Source organism: Nelusetta ayraudi, unplaced genomic scaffold (assembly GCF_046127955.1).
Source record: "Nelusetta ayraudi isolate G7.1 ecotype Tasmania unplaced genomic scaffold, CSIRO-AGI_Nayr_v1 ptg000059l, whole genome shotgun sequence".
NCBI classification, from domain to species: domain Eukaryota; kingdom Metazoa; phylum Chordata; class Actinopteri; order Tetraodontiformes; family Monacanthidae; genus Nelusetta; species Nelusetta ayraudi.
Genome location: NW_027466109.1, coordinates 321,587 through 345,492, shown reverse-complemented (window position 1 = coordinate 345,492; position 23,906 = coordinate 321,587). Strand labels below are relative to the sequence as shown.

The 23,906-nt window shown below is 48.0% G+C and overlaps 1 protein-coding gene across 1 annotated transcript; it reads right to left on the bottom strand.

Annotated features, from left to right (window-relative positions):
• Nucleotides 1-1,468: 1,468 nt before the first annotated feature.
• pdgfra (platelet-derived growth factor receptor, alpha polypeptide) lies at nucleotides 1,469-19,013 on the bottom strand. Its single transcript, XM_076039179.1, has 28 exons — nucleotides 18,818-19,013; nucleotides 16,887-16,956; nucleotides 16,511-16,801; nucleotides 15,684-15,944; nucleotides 15,129-15,259; nucleotides 13,945-14,107; nucleotides 13,526-13,718; nucleotides 12,894-13,009; nucleotides 12,508-12,807; nucleotides 11,767-12,167; nucleotides 11,393-11,561; nucleotides 11,100-11,289; nucleotides 10,869-10,984; nucleotides 10,652-10,778; nucleotides 10,358-10,554; nucleotides 9,657-9,751; nucleotides 9,246-9,378; nucleotides 8,953-9,057; nucleotides 7,731-7,841; nucleotides 7,115-7,274; nucleotides 6,334-6,494; nucleotides 5,897-6,012; nucleotides 5,247-5,369; nucleotides 5,046-5,157; nucleotides 4,866-4,965; nucleotides 4,591-4,696; nucleotides 3,344-3,579; nucleotides 1,469-3,127 (listed from the first exon to the last, which is right to left on the bottom strand). Exons 2-28 carry the CDS (start codon nucleotides 16,936-16,938, stop codon nucleotides 2,980-2,982), a joined length of 4,413 nt encoding a protein of 1,470 aa, XP_075895294.1. The 5' UTR covers nucleotides 16,939-16,956; nucleotides 18,818-19,013; the 3' UTR covers nucleotides 1,469-2,979.
• Between the last annotated feature and the right edge of the window lie 4,893 nt (nucleotides 19,014-23,906).

The window sequence follows — 23,906 nt, the reverse complement described above, 5'->3', positions numbered from 1 at the left end:
TAGCCTACGTGGTACATTATAACATTGGAGGAAATAGACACGACATTGCCAATGCAGTACACTGAATAGCCTAATATAAGTTTCGACACCACATAGGGGACAGAATAATACAAATACAAATTCTATCGGGGATAACTGCCTTGGCATTGACCGTGTGCTTTGTAAGCGAGTAGCAGTCTGCCTGCAGGCTTCAACACTTTCAGCAAATAAGGCACCCAAAAAAAAGAAGAAAAAGTAGGGATGGGGATGTAGAGAAAAGAAAACCAGTTAATCAAGAACTAGAAAGACAAATAAAAGAAAAACAGTGCTTGTTGTTTGTTGCTGCGTCCAAGTTGTGTAACGGAGCGCACAAGTGAGTTAATGTTCTAAAATAAAAGCACACTGATAAAATGATCAAATGTGTCTGCTGTGTATGTTTCTGTTGTTGTTTAGATTTGTGTTGCTGCAGGACCACTGGAGACAGGCTGTCACAACTTCAAAGATCTTAAAGCTTTGGCGGCGTGGCATCTTGTAAATAATAATGCATTCTCTCTCTCTCTCTCTCGCTCTCTCTCTCTCACACACACACACACACACACACACACACACACACACACACACACACACACACACACACACACACCTGTTTGTATCACCTCGGCGGGTCCATTTTCAGCGGCAGGTTCTTTTTTTTTTCCTCCGCCGTCCTTCCGCTTTCATCAGCAGCAGGACCTCGACTCCACGCTTCTGGAGAAACGAAACTCTGGCTGCAACGGTGCTGCCCTCTTGTGGCAAAGTCCAGCGATGACAGGCGTCAGCCAGCAGGTTTAAAGCCAAACCACAAACCACGAGGAAAGCTGCGACACGCCGGGAACACTGGGCACCGTCTTTTATGGCTCAATCTTTGTTTCTTTTTTTATGGTCATTGCCCCCCCTCCCCCCAACACACACACACACACACACACACACACACACACACACACACACACACACACACACGCACACACACCTTTCGCTGCGGGTTTACAGCTGGAGTTGGCAGCCCTGGAGCAAAGCTTGCTGCCCTCTAGTGGAGGCCTTGGATTGCGAACCACTTTTTTTTATTTTTTTTTTATTGGAGAGTACTGAGGGGTTTCACTAGCACAATGTGTCTTGATCGTGTTAGTGAAAGAGGCTAGGAGCCACAGGTTGTTTCTAATTTCATACACTTTTTTTTGGTCCTGCCTTAATTTCTCAAAGTTTTGAATATTTTTTTCCAGTTCAACTGCATTATGATCTCAATTCAAAGAGTGACAGGACTTTTTTTTTCTTTTCTTTTTTTTTTTTTTTTACATTATAAATCATTTATTGGAATATAAATCATCTGAATGTACATGATGTAACATAATGCAACGTAGTATTAAATCCTCATATTGGCTGTGATTACCTATAATGACAGAAACAGTACCGTCGACAACACGTCACTAAGCTGCAGTTTTAAAAACAAACAAACAAACAAACAAACAAACAAACAAACAAACAAAAACACACATTCACAACCACACGGCTTTTGACCTCGAGAAGCCCGAACTGGACTTCTGTTCCACTGCAACATCCAAACCGAAATGGGGGAAAAAAAACGAAGAGGAAAGTGCAACGGCTGATTGCAGATTATATCACAGTTAAAAGAGAGAGAGAGGCAGTGGCACAGCTGGATTACAGAGAGTGTACAAACAACTGATGTACGACATCAGATGGCGCTCCGTCAAGCGTTTCAACTCAAACCTGCTTCATGAGAGCAACTCAGACATAAAACTGCAGCACATTCTGCTTCTGAACGCTGTTGGTTGGATTACAAACAGATTGACTGGGATTCTCTTGGGGTCACTTGTGCTTCTTCAGTGTATTGCTCTTCAATTTCAAAAACAACGTTCTTTTCACTTTTTCCGCTGGCAGAAGAGACTGTCTGTCTTCATTTGTTGAGTCCGACTGATGCAAAAGCGCTGGCCTTTAACGAGGATGCAGAATATCAGCTTCCGTTAAAAAGAAAAAAAAAATACTGTCAATAACCTCATAACTTTTTCTTATAAAACAACTCTGGACCTATTTACAATACAATCACACGTTTTCCTACTCAACCTACGTTACAGATATGTCTCTTTTTTTTTTCATTTTTCTTTGTTTGCTTGTTGTTGGAAAGGGTCGGCATCATTTTGAGAGCCTCGGAGACACAAGCCTTGAACTGGGACAGGATGCGAGAGACGCCGCGGAGACGTGTGCAACTCGGAGAGAAGCTCATTGGAAACAGCTATAGTCAGCATCTACACGGTATTCACAATAAAATACACGCTTACATGACAAGAGAAGTAAAAAAATAAATCTGAATGAATGAAATACAGGATATATTTATCCCTCAAAAACATTATATGGTCACATACATATATAAAAAAAAATGCACACGGTCCAGATGTTTGTGCTTCTTCACTAAAAACCTACGTGTCACTACTGATTGTGCCAGCATCAGGTGCTCTTCTCTTGCAGCAGGCGAGCACCTTGTGGCTCTGCCTGCTGCCGACGACGATGATGATAGTTTTGGACTTTGTTTTAGTGCATCTTTAGTGGTTAAATACTGTATGTATCATATGACTGAGGAGTTATTTTCGAGTTGACCATTTTGTCCCTTCTTGCTTATGTTGCTGTTCAAAGAATGCCCGATAGAATAAAAGCTCTGCACATTTTAGAGGCCCCTTTTTTTTATATGACATGCAGGCTTTGTGGTTCTATGAGTCCTCGATGCCATAAGCTGACTGGTTCCTCCAGCCCACTGGGGGGCAGTGTCCTGGGTGAACCAATGAGTTCTACAGACCCAACCAAGCAGCAAAGTGGTTTTTCTGAAGTCCTGTGGCCACCGAAGGACAGAGAGGCTGGAGGGTGAGACAGCAGAGTCTTTGGTCGATTCAAAAGTCTGTCTTTAGTTTCTTTTCTTTTTTTCTCTTTTTCTTCCCCCTTTTGCGGCTTCCGTCACAGGAAGCTGTCCTCAGCCATGTCACAACAGTCCAAACACATCTCGTCCAATAAGGTGATGTCCTCCAGGGTCTCGCCCTCACGCTTGGCGTAGGTGGAGCTGCTGGAGCCAGTCTCTATGGCGCTCTCCTCAGACGTTTGAGAGCTGTGGAGGACAACAACAGAGGTTAGCGCTAGCTGCCGCGTGAGGCAACAGGGGTGAGGCTAAAGGGACAAGTCGCACAAAACTGAAACTGTAAGCTAACTTGACGAGCTATTCGCAAGACCTCACATGAACTACAGACGATATTCTGGCTGAAAACAATGAGCTAACATTGCCGTTTTGAATTTGGATGCCAGATTCTGCTCGGCCTTCATGTACCTGTGTCTGTTCCTCTTCCCGTACTCTTCATCGGAGATGGGATCCAGGTCGGGCAGCGGGATGATGTAGCCGCTGTCGGAGCTGTGCCGCTGCTCGACGAAGCCGCTCTCCCGGTCCTTCAGCTTGCCCTCATTCTTGTAGGCGATGCCAATGTAGGAGTCGTCGTTGTCCACGCACACCCGGGTCACGGCGGGGTGGTCGCTCTTCAGGAACTCGTGGTTCACCCTCTCGTATTGCTGTAAAGGAGAGACACAGAAATGGTTCTATTAAAGCTCACAATAACAGAATACCTAGTCATTTTTTTCACATTTGGGCTTGACCTCTTCCAACACCAGTGTGTATGTGCATATTCCATTACAGTAGGTGGCGATTTGCACTGAGGTGGTTGGCAAACCGCAGACCAGTCAGAGAAGAGGAGGAAGCAGCTTCAGTTGTGAGGTTAGATATAAATAAATGAATAAAAATCCTCCACGCTGGATTTTAATGTACTTCCTTTTAGCTTCTACTGTAGTCAAGAAGATGAAACGGACACGTGTCACGCAAATGTGCTGCTTACTTCTTTGTTTGGGTGCAGCTGCTTCTACACCTGCAGTCAAAACATTTTCTTTTTTTAAAGCAGGACCAAGTACAGGATGGATTGCGCTAGCACTAATAAAAGGGTCTGGGCCGGCTCAGGTCCTGGTGCTCTGCACCTAAAGACCTCCTCACACGTGCTCAAGCTGCACGCGCCGCAGGCTGAAAACTCAACAGTCACCACAGGGCAGAGAGGCGCTAAAAACAAGAGTCAGCGCCTTTTGAGCGCCCCAATAAAAAAAAGAAAAACCTGTGTGAGGCCGACAGAGGTGTGGCTGTTTTGATGTGCCATGTGCGGTGTTGGACTTTAACGGCGTGATTAAGGGCTGGCGTGGTGGAAGCGAGACCTGGGCCTGCGTCACTCGCCAGACTGAGGTCTGCAGCGGCGGCTCTGCCATCCAGCTGCACTCTAATCATCCCCAGGGAAACAAGTGTGTGTCTGTGTGTGTGTGTGTGTGTGTGTTGGGAGGGAAGTGTTTTATGCATGGCCTGCAACTTCACTTTGGGAGCACATTTAAATGATTTTTAACCTGTACTTTGGCTCCAGGGGTATAAAAGTGCATATTGAGGCATCTAAAAATAAGAGCTGCAGCCGTGAGTTTGGGAAGGACAACACAGGTGTGAGGGGTCTTAGGAAGGAGGTGGGTGAGGGAGGTGAAGGTGGGGGGACTCACCCTCTTGTAGGGGGAGGGCAGCAGAGAAGCAACGGTGTCACTGAGACCCAGGAAGGCGGGCCTCTTCTCCGGCTCGCTGTTCCAGCACTTCATCATCATCTCATACCTGCAAGAACAGCGTCGTTAAAGAAACAAACTGCGGCACCAGCAGTGCACCTCGTTATTTAGCCGTGAATCAATCAGCAGCTGAACATCACGGTGCCCTGAGTTCACGGCGTCAAGGTGCATTCCTGCGTCTTGACAGGGAGCTTTATGTGGCCTGACTGACTACATACACGTCTTGGGGGGCGTGCTCCGGTTTGGACATCCTGTATCCACTCTTGATCTTGTTGTAGAAGCTGGAATCCACGACCATCCCGGGGTACGGGGTGCCACCTAAAAAAAAACCCACAACACGTTCATCATCAAGCCCAGTCGTATCCAGAAGAACCTCAATCTGCAGATGTTTAACCCACCCAAGGAGAATATTTCCCAAAGCAGGATGCCGTAGGACCACACGTCGCTTAGGGTGGTGTAGAGGTTGTCAAAAATGCTCTCTGGCGCCATCCACTTGACCGGCAGGAAGGTCTGTGGGATGACGGAGGGTACATGTTTAACCGTGGGGGCCAGTCACGGTATTAAAGACGAGGCGTTCCGACTGGAAAGCAGAGACTCACGCTTCCTTTGGAGACGTAGTTGTTGTCGTGCATGATGTCCCGGGCCAGACCGAAGTCGCAGATCTTTACTATCTTGCCCTGGGAGAGCAGGACGTTCCTGGCAGCCAAGTCGCGGTGGACGCACTGCAGGGAAAGAGAAAAAAGCCGAAAAAAGTCAGTCACCGCTCCCGCCGCGCCAAAGCGTCTCTGTCCAAATACCGTATCCCATCCATTCATCCATCCATCCAACCAGCCGCCGGCCTGTCAGGTACCGACGGCGTCTATTTCTGCACCTCATTTTTGTTTTTTTTAAAGAGCCGTCTCGTATTTGCCCCATAAAGCGCGGTCGCTGTGCAAACATGCCAGTTTGTGAGGTACGGCTGCGACCACTGGATATTTAGGGATAATGACTATGAAGCGGGACGAACAGACCTAGGCTGCAGCCTGGCTGCAGGCCCTGCCGCGCTAATTCTAGGCCTCGGCTGCTGCTGCTGCGCTATATTCAGCTGCTGGTCCGTCTCCTCAGCAGTCTCACAGTCACCTTATCACATCGCTGCTGATTTACTACTCGTCTCCCACCCCCTGCACCCGCCTCATTCATTCCACATCTTCCAAATGGCCGAGGTCCATGACAGGGGGCAACTCTGCAAAATGCAAAAAACACAACTCACGTTTTTAGATGACAGGAACTCCATTCCTCTGGCCACCTGGTAGGTGAAGCTGAGCAGGTCGGTGGTGGTGAGGCCTTCGCTCGTGTTGTCCGACAGCAGATTGTCCATCTCGTCCTCTGTGTTTTTTTGGTTTTTTTTGAGGGAGTGACAGAAAAAACAAGACCGTGAGGCGGGCACCACAAGTATAGGTTCACCACGCACAGTAAACACAGCGCCGGGGTTGCTTAAACCAGACATTTGCTAATGGCAACGGAGAAACTGGGCATTATTATGCGCGCGCTGCAATTACCCTCACCGCCTAATTACAGGGCTGCGCTCTGACAGGGGTGGACCCCTGAGCTGACACGGAGTCAAACACACCACTGGAGGACAGGAGGGTGAGAGGAGGACAGTGTGTGTGTGTGTGTGTGTGTGTGTGTGTGTGTCTGTTCGCTCACCGCCTGTGCCCTTCTGCGAGGGCGGGTGGTCGTAGTTGGAACCCTGGATGTCGGTGTACTTGGAGGAGTTGCTCATCTCCAGCATTGGGACATACTGGGTGTTGTCGGCCTGCTTCATGTCCATGTAGTCGCCTTTGCCCTCGAAGGACAGGATCACGTAGCTGTTGGGAGGGACGGGGAGAAGGAGAAGCTGTCAGTGGCGAGGGCGAGGGAATGCATGTCTGAAGATATATATTTGTGTGCAGTAATGACATATGTGCCGTTCAGTGAAAGCGTCACGGCGTCCCCCCCGGCGGAGGTTTTGAAAGGGGAAGATGTGGTCCAGACTAGCGTAGAGGCCAGCATTAAATCAGGTTATGGTCAATTCGGGGTGCGGTTCGCTGTGCGTCATCTATCAGCGGCCCATGAGCCACGTCTGCTGGTCTCACCACAAGCAAGAATTAACAGGTACCTCCGACAGAATGAAATTAGGTTGAAAGCCGAGAGCACTTCAGGACTGGATTAGATTAGACCAAGACGCCAGGCGAGCTCCTCGGACGGGAGAAAGTGGCGATAGAGTTACCGATTAGGGGGCCGATGGGATGGCGAGAGGCGGGCGGTGGAGGCGGGGGAGTTGGGGGGGGGCTGTTGTATATTTGTATTTATGGCCCTCAGAGGGGTGGCAGCGTGTCGACGTCTCACTTGTGCACCGATCACAAAGCAGATTAAGGGCAGAGGTGAACATGGGAGGGAGGGGAGGGGAGGGGAGGTGAGGAAGAGGGAGGAGGGCGGGGCCGCGTACCTCCTGCTGCTCTCGTCGGCCGGGTTTATCCCGAAGATGTCCAGCTCCTTCTTGCCGCTGTTCTTCTCGGGGTTCAGGCTGAGGAAGTTCTCCCGGTTCTTGTGCAAGTAGTTGACCAGGTCGCCGTGGAAGCAGTACTCGGTGATGATGTAGATGGGGCCTGCCGGGAGATAAGAAGCGGAGGCCTCGGCGTCAGTCTGCAGGCTAATCTTATCAGTGGCGGCTGGTTAAACAGGGCTCGAAAGTGAGGCGGTGGCGGTGGCGGCGGGAGAAGCAGCAACACCCGAGGACTCCACGCTCCCATAAAAAGCCTGTTAAAATACCACACACTCGAGGACGAGGCAGACTCCCCCTCCCCCACCTTCGCTCTCCCGCCACAGCCCACATGTGCAACAAATAATATATGTGAGAGTTTTGTTAGCGCAGGGATGTTATTTTGCAGCGTGAGCGTGGGTGTTTTTGTGCGCGAGATGCGGTTGCTTAAACTGCGAGGAGGAGGTTCAATCCAGTCGTAATTACCGGGGCCGCTCGCATCTCCATGCTTCATACTTACATACAAAAAAAAAAAAATCATGCAGTGTGCAAGTACGCCCATGTACGTGTGCATCGCGCTCACCTGACTTGGTGCACGCCCCCAGCAGGTTGACGATGTTGAGGTGCGGCCCCAGGTGGGTCATGATCTTCAGCTCAGACATCAGGGCCTGTTTCTCACTGGAGCGTGCCGTGGCTGAGAAAGTGAGAGAGAGATGGAGAGGAAGAGAGAGAGAGAGAGAGAGAGAGAGAGAGAGAGAGCGAGCGACTGTGACTATCGCACACAAACACAACATCAAACACCAGCCAGCAGCACAACACCGACTCTCCACTCCCCACCTCCGACTAATTTGTACCTTTCGGCAACTTCTGTGTTTCTCTCTATCGTCGCCTGCGCATGTATAAAACATTTTAATAAATTGCAAACAGATGTTAGTACCTCCTAGTTTTTGTTTTTTTGTTGCAGATTAGCACCATGAAAAGCAGAGAGATGCAGCTACTGGTGAACCGTGTCTGCAGAGTAAATGCCTTGTCAGTTGCTAGTTGTCTTGCTAGGTCACTCCAAAATAATACTTGAAAATAAAACTACCTATTTGCACTGTGCATTTGAAGTTTAATGGAGGTTAATACTTCCTCCCAGTAGATTGCTGCAGTAGCCGCAGACTCAAACAGTCAAGAGTCCAGGGCCAAGCATGGCAGGTTGTTTACAAGCTGATTCATGTAGAGTTGCCAACCGTCCCTTGAAATACAGAATTGTTCCGTATTTGACAATGAAATAGTGCGACCCATTTTGAATCGATACAGGACGGGGTTGGTCCCGTATTTCTGAGTTGTCTTGAATTTATTTTCCATGCAAACTCACGTTGGTTTCCATAGAGTTTGCGTTCAGAACCATAATCTACATCGCTGCAAGCAACACCATTGTGCAATGGTGCGTACTGGCTGTGTAGCTTGTGTAGACTCAGGATTGCTTGTTCTTTTCAGCTTTATTTACTTAATTCCTTTGTAAAAGCCATCCTTCCTGCACTTTATTGATTGTTGTGTAAAAATATGTTCAAATAAGTATTCCAATACAATTTAAACTCACTACAAATTCACTACATTTGACATTTTGGCTAAAAAAACAACAAGGTGTTGTTTTGTGATATTTGGCCCATTGGTTGGAATTTGCTTTCTTGGTGAAACTCAACAAAGCGCCTCCGTCGTCATTGGGGTGAGCAGGGAATTGCTGTTTTTTTTTTGTTTTTTTTTGGTTGAACTATCCCTTTAAATTTCCAAATTACCCAGTTATAGCAGTTTAAACTCACGTTTCAGCATCTTGACGGCCACCTTCATGACGGGCTGCGAGCGGCTCAGTCCGTATGCAGTTCCCTCCACCACCTTTCCGAAGGCTCCAGATCCCAGGATACGACCTGCAAGACACACAGCGCCATCATTAACTGCAAAGAAAGACGAGCAGAGAGTGACCGCACTAGCACGTTGATGTTCTTGGGATGCTTCCGCCGCAAACACAAACCCTGCTGACTCTGCCAGTCGGTTTCATTGCCAACCAGCTGATCAAAGGGCCAGTGAAGACGTCCTGACTGCAGCTTCAACTCACCAAGCACAAGTCTGTCCCGGGGAAATTCCCATCTGGAGTCGTAGGGAAGCTGCATGGGATCCACGTAGATGTATTCATGGCCGTCTGGGCTCACAGACTCGATCACCCTCCAGCGGATCTCATACCGCGGTTTCTGGGAGACAGAATATGGATTTATTTATATACATATATATGTGGCCAGGCCTGGGGATGGTGGCAAAACATGCAATTTGGTCATACAAATATGCAGATTTCATATAATCCTATATTAAGATCAGAGCTATTTTAAACAACCTCTAAACTGGATCCGCCAAGATCATATTTTCGAGAGAGTTTGGAGAGAGAGAGAGCGAGAGAGAGAGAGAGAGAGAGAGAGAGAGAGATAGCGATGGTGAAAAATCGGACAATGAATGAAAAATGAGCGGCAAATACCTGCTTCCAGATGACAACCAAGACAATGAGTGAGATGATGACAATGACCAGGAGGACCAACACAGCGGCGGCTACGGTCAGCTCTGGGTGAGGGCCTGTTCGGGGGGTGAGAGGGTGGGGGGAGGGGGCGGAGACGGAGAGCACATCGATCACATGACCCAAGAACGAGCGTCTCTGGCAGTGACAAGTGAAATGCTTGCAGAGAATTCTTGCGCTGCATGGGAAAGAAGCTTCGCCTGGAAAAGTGTGTGTGTGTGTGTGTGTGTGTGTGTGTGTGTGTGTGTGTGTGTGTGTGTTTGTTGGTGTGAGAGAGGAGGGCGGTTGAGGGTGGATGGGATGTTTGCTCCATGTGTGTCCAGGTGGTGAAGGGAGCAAATGGCCTCGTCTTGTCTCGCTCGCCTTAATTATCTGTCAGGCCAAGAGCCCGAATGGCCCAAGCGCAGCACTGCTATCAGCTTCCTGAGCCACAAACTCATCGTCTGACAGCTGCAGCAACACTGACGGCGGCTCAGCGGACCCCAAACACTCACTTACACTCACTCACACTCACTGAGCCCTCTGCAGTCGCACTTTGGGGTGTCGGAAACCCAAGGAAACGCAGTATCCCAATTCGAAGCAAGGCTTCAAAGGGAAGGTGGCTGCAAGAGCATGTGGGATTGTGTGTGTGTGTGTTTTGGCTCCCTGTGTGTGTGTTTTCTTACCGCTGGAAACCAGTTTGATCTCCCTGCTGACTGCGGCCATCTCGTTCCGGGCCAGGCAGCGCACGGCCACCGTGCTCTCCAGGTGGCCGAAGATCACTTGGCTCTCCAGGTTGTCCTCCTCGTCAAAGTGCGAGTCCATGGTGACCTCGGTGGAGTTGGCGGGCAGCGGGACCCAGGCGGACGACTCGTTGGCACAGCTGCATTGTTCAATGTTCAAAGGGGGGCGGCGAGCGGGGACACGTCAGACTAAAGTCTTGAGGAACCTCACTTGGAACCTCATGAGGCTGAACTTACAGTTTGATGTTTTTGCAGACGAACCACTCCACCGCCGGGGTCGGCTGCCCTCTGGTGATGCACACCACAGACTGGCCTGTGGCCGAGCCATGGTGGATGTCCATCAGGTCCAGGATGACGGCCGGCACTGTGATGCAAGCCAGACGCAGGAGGGTCAAGACAAGCGAGGATTTAACGCAACGGGGGTGAAAGCCCTCGGCATAGTCCATGCTCTGACCTTTGACCTCCAGGAACAATCCCACGCTCTGGGCCCGATCGCCGTTCTCCACCTGCAGGGTGTAGTTCCCACTGTCCTCGTCCTTGGCTCGGATCAGCGTCAGAACGCTCAGGTAGCTGGTGGAACGAGTCGCCATCAGCATATTAGCTAATGGCTAATGACAGGCCGCTCAAACGCCACCGGAATGCTAGCTCCGAGCTTGTCATTAGCCCCGGCCGGAAAACCACTCACCTGGTCTCGGTGAGCTGCTGCAGGCTCGTGGAGATCTCGGCCGTCACGTCGCCGAGCGGGACGCCGCCCTTGAGCCAAGTAGCGCGAGCAGCGGGGAAGGAGCTGATCTGAGCGCGGAACTCGCGCACCTCATCCAGCTCGGCCGACTCGTACTGGGCAAACTGAGGCGATATGGACAGGAAGGCACTTTCTGCGGAGGGTGGAAAAAGAGAGAGACGAATTGTAAATTTGACCAAAAAAAACCATGTGCGAGAGACGTAGACCTAAACTGTGGTAGATTTAAGCTTTCGCACCGTAAACGTGAATCATCAGCTGCTTCGTCTGGCTGTCGTTGCTCATGATGTCGGTGATGGAGCAGGAGTAGATGCCGCTGTCCTTGCTGGAGGCCTGCGGGATGGTCAGGGTGTAGAGGATCTCGTTGTCCCGCTTGTTCTCGTTCACGGTTTTGATGCCGCGGTTCACCTGGCGGACGCAAAACCCAAAAACAAAATTAGACATTGACTGAATGGGATTCATTGTGTCTTCATTTAATATAAACGATTGCTGTATTTTCCTTCTATCACAGACAGATGATGTGATAGAAGAAAAATACAAACTCCTCTATAAAATGAGACATTGTGGGTTTTTTCATTTCTGGGAGCCGGTCGTTCCGACGCTCCGTCCTCACCACTTTGCCGGGGTATTTCCAGTGGTCGTCCAGGATCTCCGAGCCCTGAGCCAGGCAGGTGACGGTGATGGTGTCTCCCACCAGCAGGGCCGTCTGCTTGGCCGTCAGCTCCACGTGCAGGCCGCCGCCGCCGCCCATCCACCCGTGGACGATGTACTCTTCGCTGTAGTGCTCCACGCCGTTGACCACGGCCCTGCACACGTAGGTGCCGGCGGTAAACACGCCCAGGGCGCCCCTCTTGCTGTCGTACGTGCAGGGCACCGCCTGCTGCGTGTCCACGTTCACCAGCGTCACGTTGGCCGCGGGGTCGGACACGCGACACTGGATCTCCATCTCCTCGTGGTACGAGAGCACGTGGTTGCCGTAAGGCACCGGCGAAGGCACGAAGGGGACGTCCGGATCTACAGCCACGGAGAGGGAATCAAGTGTTCAATACACAATCCTCCAATCCTCCAAGGCCAAAATGCTCTCTTGTGCTGAAGTCGTGATCTGCACATTCACCACGCTAAGAAATAATATTGCTTAATTATCTACAGTGCTGGCGAGTAATCTATTACTAAGTAATCCACTGCTGTAATTAAACTACTTTTTTAGGAACAGAGTAATGTAATTATTTGCCAGAGTAATGGGATTACTTGGGCAAAAAGTGGTAATTATATAATAATTATAATAATAATTAATAATAATAATTAATAATTATAGTCACTTAACCCTGATCCTCAACAATCCCTTCCCACACACCTGGCACGTAGACGTAGATGCTGCTCTCCTCCGCGTCCTCGGCGGTGGCGTTGTGGCTGTAGGAGCAGGTGTAGAAGCCGGTGTGCATGGCGGTGGCCTCGTCCACCGTGATGGTGGTGACAAACAGGCCGCTGTTGTCCTCCTGCGTCCTCTCCGCCACGTCCAGCGGCGTCTCCCACGCCAGCTTGGCCTCCCCGCGGCACGTCAGGCTGAAGGCGCCGTGCAGCGGCACCACCATCTCGTCCCTGCGGGGCAGCAGCACCGGTGCCGCCGAGGGCGGGAACATGGCGCCGGTGGGGGCTGCGGGAGCATCGGCAGAGCTTCCGTGAGCGGCTGAGCGGCTGTTGTTTGTTTGTTTGTTCACTCCGGCGGCCTTTTTTCGTTACCTTTGACTTTGAGGGTAAAGGAGAACTGGTCGGCGCTGGAACTGCTGATGGCGGTGAGGGTGTATTTCCCAGTGTCTTTCAGCAGGGGCTGCCTCAGCGTCAGTGTGCTTTCATACCTGCAAGAATCAGGAGAAGACTTTTAGGTACATTCGAGGACATTACGCAAGCAACCTTTGCACATGTTATCGCACTAGAAAGCTGGAGCTAACAGGCTAGACTTTCCCCACCATAGTGGAAGCAAAACTACAAAAAGACACCCTATAAATGCTATAATGTCTATGTACTGTATGTAATTCTATGATCAATGATCTTGGGATGAGCAGGTGTTTTGTCCTCTAATGCGTTTGTGTCCGTGATGCGCGGCACAGCCTGCCACATCCTGACTGCAAGGTTTTATTCCCAGTGCCATTCACGTTTTTGTGAAATTCTCTGCAAAAGTTTTTTTTTTCTCTTGTTTCTGTCTGAACACATGGAAGGTCAAGAAAAGCATCAGTTTAAACAGCAAGCTGATTTTTTTTTTTTATAGAGGATGTAAATAGAGGGTTGTTCTTTTTGTAGATACTCTACAGTACTAGGCTACTCTTCTAAGGCCTACAGATGAAAATACAGAAGAAGCCCAACAATGTTCTTACTTATTGCCAATCAGGTGTCTCGTTTTGGTGTGGACGTAGTAGCTCTCCGACAAGGCCACGCCCTCCTTGAGCCACATGACTTTGGGAGCCGGGTCGGCGTCGATGAGGATGGTGAACTCGGTCTCCTCCAGGAGGCTGACAAACTCTGTGGTGAGGATGCCGCTGTGGTCCAGCTTCACGAAGGAATTCTTCTCTGCAAGGGGGAAAAAAGAAAGTAGTGGACAAGAAGAAAAGTAGGTCGTTGTCATCCAGAATGACTTCCACATGCCACCCGATCCACACTGCACTCAAAAGAAAACCATGGCAATTTTACAAAGTGGCTAAATCACAATTTGCCATGGGAAGTGGGAATAATGAACCATTTCGGTATTCATTCACTCATGTTGCGGGTCGCTGCGGACAAAGGCACTCAGACTCACCGAAGACAGTCAGAACCACGCTGCTGGCTCGCACCTTCCCGCTGAGCTCGTGGGCCACGGAGCACTCGTAGGGACCGCTGTCCTCTGGCACGGCTTTCATGACAAAGAAAGTGTAGATGACTTGGTCGGGAAGGACGTCCTTGGTATGAATGGCCTCCACAGCCTGCAGGAGGACGGAAGAGCAGCTTTAGGAGGCCAGCAGGTAAAGTGGTAGCAGGGCTGATATATAAGGCTGATGGCTAAAACACTCGCTTGGCTACTGGAGATAAATCAGGGTCATGGAACCTTTGAAAAAAGGCCTGTAATCGTAACTGGAGTCTTGAGCAGGAACCTCGGTGTTCCAGCAAAAGGCACAAAGTGAAACACCCAGAAAAAAAAAGTTTGGATAAGGTCTCACATGACGCACAATTACCTCTGCCCACAATAATCTGGAAATAATCTCAGAAAACAAGCCCAATGTGATGTCACAAAGGGCTTCGCTAAATCCTTCGGGGCCTCTTCCACATGAGCTGGCGACACCTCCCAGAAAGGTGTTGGCTCCGCCCTTTGACGCCAACTCCTTTTCCTCCCAATCACGTGAAAGATGGAACAAAGTGTTTTAGCAGGAGGGCTAAGTATGCTGAGTACAAACACAGGGCTAAGTATGCTGTTTAAAATAAAGACATGAAAACCGTCCTAACATTGCGCCTTTCAGCTAAAAAGGCAAACATAAATAAACAAGAACCAGAAACTTTTTGGGCTCTTTGCAGGAACTCTGGCGTCAAAATGGCACCAGATGTCCAACACCCCTCCAGTTTACGGGGGTCGAAGCTTTTACTGTCTGTCTCTTCTTCTTTTGAACTGCCGTCTCCCCCCCGCGGCTGTTTGTCCCGAACTTTAACATTCTCGCCAGCTGCTGCGGGCCGTTCAGCCGGCGTGTCTGTAATGAAGACACGACCTTCCTGCGCCTGACAAACAATTTGCAACCACCCCCCTCCGGCCCCGCACCACCACAGATCTTGTAAACCCCACATCCACTGCTGCCCCGTGGAGGTCCAAAACCATTTAACGCTAATTCAAGCTCAGCTCTACTGGGAGGAAAGTGACATGGAAATATGGCAATGCGGTCGGAGGAAACAGGGCTGCAGCCGTCGCCTCCAAACCGAAAAACGTCTCAGTTTGGTGAGTCTGGTGGCGTCTCTTGCCTGGGTTTTGGGATGGAGCCACTGCTGGTGGAAACCTGGTCCGGTGGGAGCGATGCAGGCGACGCTGAAGGGCTGACCTGCCCTCACTGTCTCGGAGCTGGCCTTCACCTCCACCTCAAAGTCCTCCTCATCTGCAGGGGGCAGCGGAGAGCACCAAGGGGGGCAGATGTTGTGTGACCCAGATAGTGACAGTTTGATTGGTGTGAGCTCATTTATCGCCAGGCAGTGACTCCCTCTCTCTCTCTCTCGCTCTCTCTCTCACACACACACACACACGCACACACACACACACACACACACACACACACACACACAGAGTAAAAGCAGGCGCATTAAGTCATCTCACTCCTGTGATAATGACATAATGCCATGGCTCTCATGCAGTGAGGTCATGCGGCAGACTTGAGGGATTATTTCCAGCTGTGCAATATTTAGTGTTTTTTTTTCTTTCTTTTTTTTTTAATAAGAAAAGCAAAGAGTTCAAGGAAATAAAACTCCTGTTTTAAGACTTTTGACTGCATTACGTCCATTACCAGATCTTGACAAGTGACTCACCCTCCTCCTCCACCGTGTACACTTGACTCTTGACTGTCTGGCCGCTCACGACGGTCTCGCACTGGTACTGGCCGGGCATCAAGCTCCCGAAGAAGCCCATCTTATTGTCGTAGAAGACCTGCATCTCCTCTCCGCCGGGCACGCTCCTCAGGATGGCGTGGGAGTCGGGGTCGGACACGCGGCAGGAGATGGTGACTCCCATCGGGTCCATGGGGACCTCCAAGTTTTCTGGTGGCTCTGGGACAAATGGAGCCTGCGCATCTGGAGTTCCAACAATGGACAAAACAGCGTTATTGATGACTGCTTTCATTAGATGCCATTATACTTTACACACTGGGCCTTTAAGCGCAGGAAAAAAAATATTAACAAATGTGGCTGCAGTGTGGAAAGGAAAAGTCTGGTTTGGGGGGGATTGGTGTGGACCCAAACACTCTTTCAGCTCTCTGTCTTCACTCTTCTCAGGCTGTTTCCTGTGGCGTGGAAGCGAACTGGGGTTCCCTGCTGCCGCGACGTTTGATCAACTTGGGTGTTTTTTTGTTTTGTTTTGTTTTGTTTTTTTTGGGGAGGTGGGGGATTTGGGGGAAGCTGCAGTTTCCTTGTATGTTCGGTGCCCAGCGTTTCCCGGCAGACTGCGAGCTGGTCACTGTTATTCATTACAGCTGTGGTTTGCATTGTCAAGACTGATCTGCCGCCTAATGATGTGTTTAGGTTACATGTAAATCACACTCAGACAGCGGTCTCCCTTGTTTTTCTCCCCCCAAATCCTCTGGATTTCAATGTAAGGCAGAACCACGGTACCAAAGGTGGAAAAAAAATAGCTTGTTTACCTGGAACAAATACATATATCCCAACCTCGTTGTCCTCTTCCAACTCGCCGTCTCCCTCGCCTTCTCGGTTTTCATAGGTGCACATGTAGTAGCCGGTATTTTCCACTGTTGCATTGTAAATGAAGAGCGTCGCCGTGTAGTAGCCGGGGTAAACAAAGGTGTTTCCCAGCAGGGGCTCCATCCACACCACATTCCTTTTGCCCGTGCAGCTGACGTTGAAGACAGAGTTGGGCTGCAGGATAAAATCGTTTTTGTCGGACACGATCGTAGGAGGAGGCAAAGCGGAGGCGGCTGGAAAAGACAGTTAGCTGAATTAGCTGGGATCTGCGAAAGGCAGTGGGGACGACGCAAACGGATGATTTGGGCCTCCATTTACCTGAGAGAGTCAAGACGACTCCGAAGATGACGCACGCCTTTAAGCCATCCATGATTATGGATGTTCAGGCCTGTGGGGACAGAGAAGCAGATTGTTTAGTCAACAGGTTAACAGACGTCTGCATCTCTTTAAAAGCCAGACACTCAGCTGATGTTTAAACCAGATTTGTTTTCTGTTTTTTTTTAACATGCACTTTGTATCTGAACAAATAAAGTCAACATGTTTGTACGGGGGTTAAAAAATGGGTTCTTTGTCTCCCCAAAGTGCTGCAGATTAATATTGAATTTGTGAGAAAGCTGCATGTGTTAACAGCTTTGCACTGAGATGGCAAAGCTGTAAGGGAGAGTCCACGCGCAGGGCGGTGGTCAGGGAGAGAACAAGGACGGGGCCGAGCAACGGATACAAAGGTGATCATAAAGGCTGCCAGTAGAGGGCGACACAGTCCATCTTATCGGGCCTCTTCACCGGTCGTTTTTTTTCTCTCTCTTTTTCTCATTCCCTCCTCTCTCAGAAAAAACAAACGTCTGAAACTTTCGCTTGGCAACAACAAAAGCACAACTTTTTTCTAAACCGTAATTTTTTTTAAATGAACGTCTGAAGGCTTTTGGACATTATTTTTAAAAAAAATACTCAGAGGTTTGCCTCTCAGAATTCTTTTCGAACAAACTATCACAGAACATTTGCCTCTCACTGGTTGTCTGCCTGGTATTGGGTCCAGGTTTGGACACAGTTTTGGCAGGAAGTGCAATTTAACTCTTATGTTACGCTGCACTTCAAAATTTCTCATTTTATTCGTTCCATGAGAATTTAAACTTGAATATTTATCTTTAATTCGACATTTCCACAACTTTATTCCCTCCAGAAATATCTTCTTCTGACTGGCTGTCCTTGGCGCATCCTTAGCCCTCTCTCCGCGGACACCCTGGTCATGTCTCACGCCATAATTAGTGGCACAAAAGTGCACATCATGAAGGGAAATGTGTGCCAAAGTCCCAAATCCCCTTTGACGTCTTTGTGTATACGCCTTGTCTTCATCATTACACTGCGCGTAAAGATCTGAAAGTGAGGCTGTGCGCGCGTCTGGCTCTTCTGGAATATCCACAGGAACAAACTTGATAAAGAAGACTTATTTTAAGTCTGGCTGGATGCAAGATCCGTTTATGAGGGAGACGCTTGAAAAATTCCGCATAAAAGAAAATGCTCCATGTAGCTGTATCAATCAACTTTAAGCAAAAAAACAAAAAAACAAAAATAAAAAAATAAAAAAATTGGATCCAGAATCCAAGACGATCTTCTCCCCCGCTCTGAATCTTCTTTGGCGGTCTCCCTCCTGCGCTTCCGTGGCCGATTCTCCCATTTTAATTCCACACATTCCAGCACTGGACGGGAAAACAATGCGGCGGACTGGTTGCAGTGTGTTTTCCAACTTGGAGTCAAAGGCAGCGTCCCCAAAATGTTGTGTTCAAGGCTTCGGCGGTGACACCTCCAGCTGTGAGGCCGAAGTGGGGGCTCTTATCCAGTAGAGTTCCAGGCATCTTCCAGCTCGGCGTCCAGTGGTGAGACCATATGTTGCAAATGCGGGCGACCCAAATCTAATCTAAAAAGTTGATTCAATTGCAAAGGTGATCCACAAGTTTGCGTGGAACTTTCATCAGTGTTTTTTCCCCCTTCCAAATAAAGTTTTTTTTTTTAATCGTAACATGAAACCTTTCTAAAAGGAGGGAACATCCAATAATTGGATGAGCCAATTAACTTTAAAATCCATCGAACAACCAAATAAATTTAGTGGATTATTGAATTTGTATTTCTAAATACGTTTAGAGGTTTGATTCTTATAATAACATAACTTATTTTGGGGGAAAAGTGAGAGTGCAAACTAGAACATCTTTTTTTTCTTTTCTTTTTGGCTCCACCGCAACCTTTTCAATTACCTTCTGGTAATCCCCTCTTTATATTCCTCTGGTGTCAGTATATCCACAGTGAATCGGCGGCTCCACGCGGCGCAGTCAGGGTCCTTTGCTGCGGCTGTAATCCTCCGAGATCCTGCGCGCTGTTGGGAGCATATGCGCGACCCTCCGTCCGCATCCGCCACCGACCGTCCGCACAACTGCGCTGCAACCAAGCGACCTGTAACTGATTCAGAGTTACAGTCCTCCCCTTCTCCTCCTCCCCAGCCCCCCCCCCCCCCCCCCCACCTCCCTGGCCGAGAGAGAGAGAGAGAGAGAGAGAGAGAGAGAGAGAGAGAGAGAGCGAGAGAGAGAGAAACAAAGTAAATAACTCTCAGGAAATGACACCCCCCTTTTCTGCCTCCTCCCTTACAGAGCAGGACCCCCCTCTTTTTTTTTTGCATTCAAAATAATACTTTTTATGTGGAAGGGGTAGACAGAACCCCCCAATTTTTATGTTTTAGATTACATTTTAGGCGCTGGTAGAAATGTATTTTGTGCAGATTTGCAGGGTGGCCGCTTTAAACCGGTATGAAAAACAAAAACAAAACGTGAATTAATTGTTTGTTTCGCTGCTTCGACGTCTAATGACTTCGTTAAGCAGCGAATGGACGCACTATTTTTACGCTTGTGTTTTTGCGCGATGCGCGGGCAGGAGGCAGCTCGATGAATGGACCGAGTTCAGTCGATCCTTGACGGCGGACGGAGGTAGGGGGAGACTGCGAGCAGCTCATAGAGGGCGCTCCAACACCATCATTTCACCACGCACACACACAGGCAAAGACTCTATCTCCTCAGCTCCAGTGAAGAGACTCCTCGCTTTCGGAGCAGCAGAAACCTAAAGAGCTCTCCTGCTTTACTGGCACACATGCGTCAGCTGTTTGCCGACGCCGCTGACATTATCCCCCCTGAGTGCCCCGAGGGTGCGGGCACCAACAATGAATAATGGGCCCTTATGAATCACCTTATCCCCGGGCTTCAGTAGAGGGGCATCAGACCGATGTCTCTGCGTGGAGCGGAGCCCCGGGGCTGATGATCGTCACCCCCCTTTTCCCCTCACCCCTCCCCCATTCCAGAGTTGTGCAGCCGTTTGGGGCAATTACTTCCACATGTTGCCCAAAAGAACAGTGTCCTTGTTCTCCAAACAAAGGGTTTCGACTTCGCGAAGGCAAACTTCGACTCAAACTGGGTTTGACGCGCCTCCATAACTGCGGGTGGAGTGCTTTTTTAATTTTATTTTATTTTTTTTGTCGTTGCACAATATAAATTGCATTTTGTTGTTGCTGTTATTTAAAGCTTGTGCGGGATTCTTTTTTGAAATGAATACATTACCACAGGGTAAAGGGGCAAAAATCTTTTTTCGTTCAAAAACAAAACAAAACACAACCTACTTATAAAAAACTTTGTAACTGCACAATGAGTCACGAAGAAGTTTCTCGAACTGAACATGACTTATTAACAGAAGCAGCGTCACAACTCTAGTTTTCATCATGACAAAGCGCACTCAATCATGCTGCGCTTGCAGCACTATATCACACTAGTGACTGTCACGCTCTCAGCATGTCAACAGAAGATGACAGGGGACTCCAGCATGACTCATTCCTCTGCCTGGCAATGCTCTGCACTGACTGCCACTGTCCGCCAGGGGGACTTCAACAGACGTTCACATCGAATTTGTTGACCGAGGACATGACCAAAGTCTACAGAGGGCGTGTTCAACAGGGCAATTGACACGTTCTGTCCCAATAAAAAAAAAAAAAGGAGGCGTGCTCAGTGTTCAGGCCTGACCTCCAACATCCACCTGCTCCTCCCCTCGTCTCTTTGTTTGGGGTCTCATACGTCGTCGTCAGATAAAATAGCAGTATAAATGACTACAAAGACATTTCCCTGCACGAAGAAGGATGCGTTAAATGAGGACATAGCGATTATAGTGATGCACAGTGACGTCACGGGGTGTCTTTCAGGATGGTGACACCTGTGGGAGCTGTCCAGTGTGCTGAAATTTATTATTACAGATATCTATATTGGAAAACGTGATGATGGTAGCCTAAATGTGTCTCTGCAAACTGATAGCACAAATGAAAATGAATGTTTTATGATGATGATGATGATGATGATGATGATGATGATTATCATTATTATTCAATCTGGTCCTTATGCAGATTTATGCAATCCAATATTCATATATTATTATTTTTTACAGATACTTTTAAAAATATTAATTACTATTGCTTATTCTGCTGTTATTACTAGATGCATCATCTAGCAATAACAGTTTTACTAATATATTTATTTCACAATGGGTTTTTTTTATTTTAACTTTTAAAACCAGTTGAAGGTTTTTCACATTGTGAACAACTTACAAAAAACACAACATGCACAGTGGGGAAATTAGAAATGAAGGAAAACATGGAGAATAGGAATTAGACAGCCATTAAACTACAAAATGAAATAGTTTGATTATAGCTTCATGAAATATGTTTTATAACTGTTGTGTACGAACGTTGATTTAGTGCATCTAATGGAAGGATGAATGCTGTTCTTGAGTCTGGGTGTTCAGCAGCCCGGACAGGAGGTGGTGTTTGATCAGCAGGTAGGTGGAGTTAAACTGAGTCACAGCAACTTGAAATAGGCCAGTGAAAAGACTGTTGCAGTTGTGAGAACTAAGAACGAAGTAATACATTGTAGGCCTGGGGCAGAGCACAAATGTCAGATTTTTGCCTCAAATTTTATGCACTGTCTTGAACACAACTCATGGCAAGCATCAACTGTAAGAATCAGCAAGCTCACTCACACTAGTCCCAGTATTTTCATAAGGGCTGAGGTGGCAGAGAAAACCCAGGAAATATGCACAGTTGAGTTGTCACCTGAGAGTGCTCGGCAGACATCCACAGTCATAAAGTCCAATTCCAGGCCAGCTTCGGGCGCTGTCTCAGCAACAGGGTCTTAGTTCCCCTGTTAGAAGTCAATCCATCATAAAAAAGGATTTTGAAACTAAAAACTACATGGTGTTGATTTAAAAATAAAATATCACAAATGCTGAAGAAATTGTGATTATGTGAGCTGAATTAAAATATTTTGCCATTTCAATTTATGCCATTTCAAGATTTTCATAGTATTGTTGTGAACCTGCATAGACCCACCCTAAAGTGTAAAAAAGTGGCAACAAATCAATTTTAACAGTGTCAAAATGTTCAAATGAGGCTAAACTGTGAGTTTCCTGGATTGTGATTGGTCACGATGGGTTCGAGGACCAGTGCCAAAATGCTGTTTACAGAGTGTTTACAGGGCACAACCACCACCGGTGATTGATCGGTGAAGTGGTGCTCTCCTCGGGAAAGGACAGCACCCTTCCCCTCTCTACCTCGCCACCACTTAGGCATTAGGCTTCTTCTTCTTCTTCGCCCTTCTACCACTCGGCATGAGACAGCAGCTGCAAGCGGCTGAAAAGCTCTCCTATTAATTGTCTTTTGTCATGCGTAATTGCCACATTTTCAATGGCGGCCCAAGCGCTGACGTTTTTTGGAGAGCTGTCCTTACTGGCTGGGCACTGGATGGCTGTACGCCGCCTTTCATCTCGTTTGAATGTTTAAATGCTGCATTATTTATTTATTTATAAGCATTTTTTTTTTTTTTTTTTTTTTAAGGATTGGAGAGCGGTAACAGTGGCACTTTGTCTTGGTCACATGGCTCGACCCTCCAAACGAGCCTCAGCTCATCACTGCGGCCTTACAGTCCGAGGTCACGACCCGAAAAAGCGGCAAGTCTTTCCCCCTACTGCGGTTTATTCTATTGTCTGTCGGCTCCAAATGCTGCAGCGGCCCTCAACACCTGCAGAAAGGCTGGGGGGGGGGAGCGAGGACTCTAATTCGATTAATAGGAACTTCAATATATATTCATTAGGTGGCTTTCCCCTGATAATATATGATGATCAGCGGGATGTGAAAGGGGCCCATTTAGCCCCGCTCTGAATGGGTCCGCGTGGGACCAAAACTTTCACCTGCTTCCCCTCTCAATTAGGAATGTATCCCAAACTCTGACAGAAACGAGTTAAATTAGGCATCGGCTAATTTCCAGTCGCCCCCACCCCCTCCTTTCCCCTGGCCTAACCCCCACCGTCCCGCACGCACCCCCTCGGAGTCCTTCCATTTTGAGCGTGCCCCCTTAAATTCACCACAGGTTGAAAGGTTCAAATAGTGCCTAATGAAACAGTGACTAAATCGTTGTGTGTCGCTTGGAGGAACCCTGTCGCTGTCCCTCAAAGCTCTCTGAGCGCTCAGCCGTCAGGGGGTCCCCGGGCCTAAATGCGAGTCCCTAGGCAGGACAATCTAACCTGTCAAAGCCTTTGCCCACTTTCTATATATCCTTGTTCTGTGGCTTGGAGCAATGGCAGCATAATCAACCGACGTGGGACCAAGAAACGCAATTAAACTCGCCTCGGACAAGCAAAATCTTTTCAAAAGGGGAACATTAATGGGCTATTGGCTGCTTCCCGTTGGGCGTTATCGGGTACCCTTTTGTGGTCAGATCTAAAGGAGAAATTACAGCTGATTTTTTTTCCATATATGTGTGTGCCTGTGCGTGTGTGTGTGTGTGTGTGTGTGTGTGTGTGTGTGTGTGTGTGTGTGTAGATGCAACAATTTCGTTTTCTATTAAACCTCTTATATCAACTAAATGGAGGTATAATAATAGTTAGATTATAAATAGATGATTTAAGTTTAAAAACAGCAATGCAAATGCAAATGAATAAAAGATGTCTGGTGATGATCATTTTTTGTTTGGTATTTGAGAAAATCAGCCCATTATTGGTATTTATTTATTTATTTATTTTTCTTAGTTCAGTCTTAGAGATTGGGGTTAGGAGTTTTTACTTCTTGCTAGTCCTTTTCTATATTCCGTTGCATTTATTTTTATTTTATTTTTTCTTTTGCGTACTTATCAATCTTTTATTTATCATTATTAATATTTAGTTTAGTTTAGTTTAGTTTTGTAGCCACTGTTTCCATGGTATAAATAAAGATGTTTTTTAAAACCAGAATAAAACTTTACAATATAATAACATGAATATGTCCTC

Coding starts and splice junctions, on each gene's coding strand:
- pdgfra (XM_076039179.1), bottom strand. CDS start 16,938: ATGGATGGCTTAAAGGCGTGCGTCATCTTCGGAGTCGTCTTGACTCTC. Junction 12,168..12,507: donor CATCTACGTCTACGTGCCAG/GTGTGTGGGAAG, acceptor CCGTGGCTGTAG/ATCCGGACGTCCCCTTCGTG. Junction 3,580..4,590: donor TGCCCTCCCCCTACAAGAGG/GTGAGTCCCCCC, acceptor TCTCCTTTACAG/CAATACGAGAGGGTGAACCA.